Source organism: Ascaphus truei, chromosome 4, assembly GCF_040206685.1.
Source record: "Ascaphus truei isolate aAscTru1 chromosome 4, aAscTru1.hap1, whole genome shotgun sequence".
NCBI classification, from domain to species: Eukaryota; Metazoa; Chordata; class Amphibia; order Anura; family Ascaphidae; genus Ascaphus; species Ascaphus truei.
Window position 1 is genome coordinate 327,765,403 of NC_134486.1, and position 3,591 is coordinate 327,768,993.

Here is a 3,591-nt window from a genome sequence, read left to right on the forward strand (position 1 = left end):
ATTATGGCAGTGGGTTAAATCCCCCATTTCAGCATTGTCTTAGTTTAGGGTCAAAGTGTATCATCATTTGGAGTTCAAATGTTCTTTGGCAAGAAAACAGATGCCAAGTTTTATGGCCCTTCGGTTGTTACCTTTTCTATTTGAATTCAGCATCAATATTTCTCTCTCAAATCAAGCTATAACATTACACTTCTTAATCAATTTACACACCAAAAAAAAACAAAACAAAAAAAAAAAAACACAGGAAACAAACCAGGCAATATAAAAATGCAGTCATTTGTTAATTGTTTTCCATTTATTGTTAGAACTCATAATATGCATGTAATCAATATGTAGCAAAGAGAGAGATTTAATTTCAAGTAAATTGCATTATCTTACACAAAAGAAATGTAGTAATAACTGTACAGAGCATACAAAAGGTTTATGTAATGTTGACAAACAAAGTGTTTTCCAGAGAGTCAGGAACCACACTTAATACAACGAAGTAGTATTATTATAGAGAACGAATAAACTTGCAATCAAGTCATCTCAGTAATTCTTCTAATTATTAAAGCAGGTAACAAACAATTCAAGAAAAGAAAGTATTTTAATAGCATCTTGGAATATTTTGATAGGACCAATTATTAGATAATCAAAACAAATATTAATCAGGTTATATTACACATTCTATATTCAACCTTTAAGTATACTTTTTTTCCCCATGCAAGAGAAATAATCCACCAGCAGAAAAACATTATGATCTTCTTTCACTTAATAACTTTCCTGCTCATCTTAAAAAGAAAATCGTAAAAACTAAATCGAAAACTCCTGTTCTTTAATATGTGTTTATTTACAGGAACTTTTGGAAATCGATCACTAATACTAGCTATATATTGTCTACACAAGCGGATTTAATTATAATGTATCTGACTCACTGTTTTAATCTCTTCAGCCTGATTGAACGGGGGGGGGGAAATATATGTGTACATTTAATAGCTAAAGAAAGCCTAGTTATGCATCAATATAAATATTAAATTGTGTGCTATCTAATGGAGCAGTATAACTGAACACTCAACATCTACAAAAATATTTTTGATATTCTGTCCATTTGTGTTTTTTTCAATTTATTTTTACTTTAAATACAGCATAAATAATATCCCTAACATCACAAAAAGTCACTATTTGTCATCTAAATATCATGATATGTGGTCGTATTAAGTGAACGGAAATTACTCAATGATACTGTTTAATAAATGTGTGAAATACCCTTTACTAATGGAGAAGCGTGGTATACATGATACTTGGATCAGATCTTTATAATACAGTATAGTGTATGAGTAATTTGATAGGTTACTGGCTGGGGACATGAGTTACATGACCGGTGATCACAGGCTGCAGTTTGTTTTACAGCAGGATCAGGGAACCATACATACCACCAAAACCAGCACAGAGATTGCGTTCAAAAGCATCACATCTGTATTTCAGCAAAAGCTTTTCTTCCACAGACCAGTCACTTGCACTATAAAACCCAATTACATGCTCATCAAAATCCAGCACCACTTTCACCGCTTCTATAGGTGTAGGCAACAGTGTAAATGTATCCCCTGCCACATATGACAGGTTAGAGCCATCCCATTTTAAATACCATGTGTCTGTATTATCTATCGGATGTGTACGATCAGCGACTCCTACACACCATTCTCCTGCCTGGCTGACATCCACAAGCCAGAAGACCCGGTCTGCAATAATGCGGCCTAAATTGCATGTTATATAAAGATCACTACCATTTGGAAAACGGGAAAGCTGATCACGCACTTTCCTGGGATTACGTGGAAATGTTACCGCTTTGTTGCCCATTGAAATATTTACACGCGGTATATTACGCGAGTTTTGATACTTAAAAGATAGATCAAGTTCATAGTCTTGTTTGTAGTGGTAGGAAAGTTTAGGTGTCACAGGTTGTTGCACAGGTTGTTGCACAGGTTGTTGCACAGGTTGTTGCACAGGTTGTTGCACAGGTTGTTGCACAGGTTGTTGCACAGGTTGTTGCACAGGTTGGCGGCTTCCTCCTGACCACACCAGCTGCTTGGTCTGTACAGCGATATTTCTGTGCACCAGTTTCAGGATATCCTTTATTTTAGAGATATAACTAGCAGTTTCCTCCTGTATGTCTGCGATCATTGATGGGTCAGTTTCCACATCTAAAACCTGTAATGTGTTATTCTTGAAATCCTGTTTAAACTGTTCTTGAGACCTCCTGAAACCCCTGATAAAAAGCAGGTCATCACCTTGTCCTCTCACAGTTTCTAGGTCCTGTATGGTCTGCAGAGCTTCTGCTCTCTTCAGCTCCATCTGCTTTCTTATACTTGTGATTTCTAATATCTTTGTCTCCTCATTGGATGTTATCACATTTAAAATATCCAGTCTTTCATGTTCCACTTGGCTCAGTATTTCCTGGAAGAGATCTGTCACAGGAGCAGACAGATTCAATGCATTTTCCTTTAACTTTTCTAACCCCTTGTGCAGCTCCTCTAGATCTTTGCCGATATCCCTCTCACTATCCTGTAGGCCACTCACTATCTGGGAGAGAGTTGTTAGATGTTTCTCATGAGCTTCTTTCAGTGTCATCATGCTGTGGCCCTTGTGAGAGCCTGAGATGCAACATGTCACACAGATACAGCTCTGATCATTTTCACAGTAATACTCCAGGAGCTTGTCATGCTCAGGGCACTTTCTCTCCTCTATAGACTTAGTAGGCTCCACCAGGACATGGCTCTTGTTGGTGTGTCTCTCCAGATGCTCCTGACATAGAGAAACCTCACAATTCAGGCATGTTTTCACTGCAGGGAAAGGATCTCCAAGACAGTAGCTACAGAAGACACTGGAGTCTCCAGATCGCTTCTTGTTCAAATCACTGACAGTTTGTACAATGCTGCACAGGTGGAAGTTTCTCTGCAGCTCTGGAAACTCCTCATACTCAGCCTGGCACATGGGGCAGCTGTAGGCTTTGTCCTGGTCTCTCTGGGAGGTGAGCGCCTTGTGGATACACTCCCTGCAGAAGCTGTGCCCGCAGCTCAGAGATACCGGATCCTGGTAAGTGCTCAGACACACAGGACACATCAACTCTGCTGCCAGAAGATCCTCAGCTTCTCCACACTCAGCCATGGTCACACCTTACACCCTGAGAGAAGAAACAAATGAAAAAGCGAGAGGCTAAAAGAAAAAGTTCTAGGAAGCAGATCCCTCCTCCTGACTGTATATTAACAATGTTTTCTCCCCCATAGCGTTCTTCCCATGAACTTAACTTTTATGTACAGTTAGTCCAAGCTGCCGTTTTTTATTTGTTTTTCTCCCTTTAATATGTGCATCTATACAATCCACACAATGATAAGTAATTAGCTAAGTTGCCGATCAATAGGCAAAGATTTGTCTCTGGGGTTCACTAAATGGCAGATGAGAATTCTGCAGTCCGTGAAATGCATTTGCATATTAATATGACTAAGGTCTGGGGGGGAGATCAGGTGACTAGGCAGTCACTAGATACAATTGATGCATGGCTAGAGGGGGCAGGGCTCCAAAAAAGGGTGAGCCAGAGCCTGTTTCAGAAGAGGA

The 3,591-nt window shown here is 39.2% G+C and overlaps 1 protein-coding gene across 1 annotated transcript; it reads right to left on the reverse strand.

Moving 5' to 3' along the window:
• Positions 1 to 1,931: 1,931 nt before the first annotated feature.
• On the reverse strand, positions 1,932 to 3,160 carry LOC142492401 (E3 ubiquitin-protein ligase TRIM8-like). Its single transcript, XM_075595045.1, has 2 exons — positions 2,268 to 3,160; positions 1,932 to 2,086 (listed from the first exon to the last, which is right to left on the reverse strand). The coding sequence occupies exons 1-2, from the start codon at positions 3,142 to 3,144 to the stop codon at positions 1,932 to 1,934; spliced, it is 1,032 nt and encodes a 343-aa protein (XP_075451160.1). The 5' UTR covers positions 3,145 to 3,160.
• Positions 3,161 to 3,591: the final 431 nt, after the last annotated feature.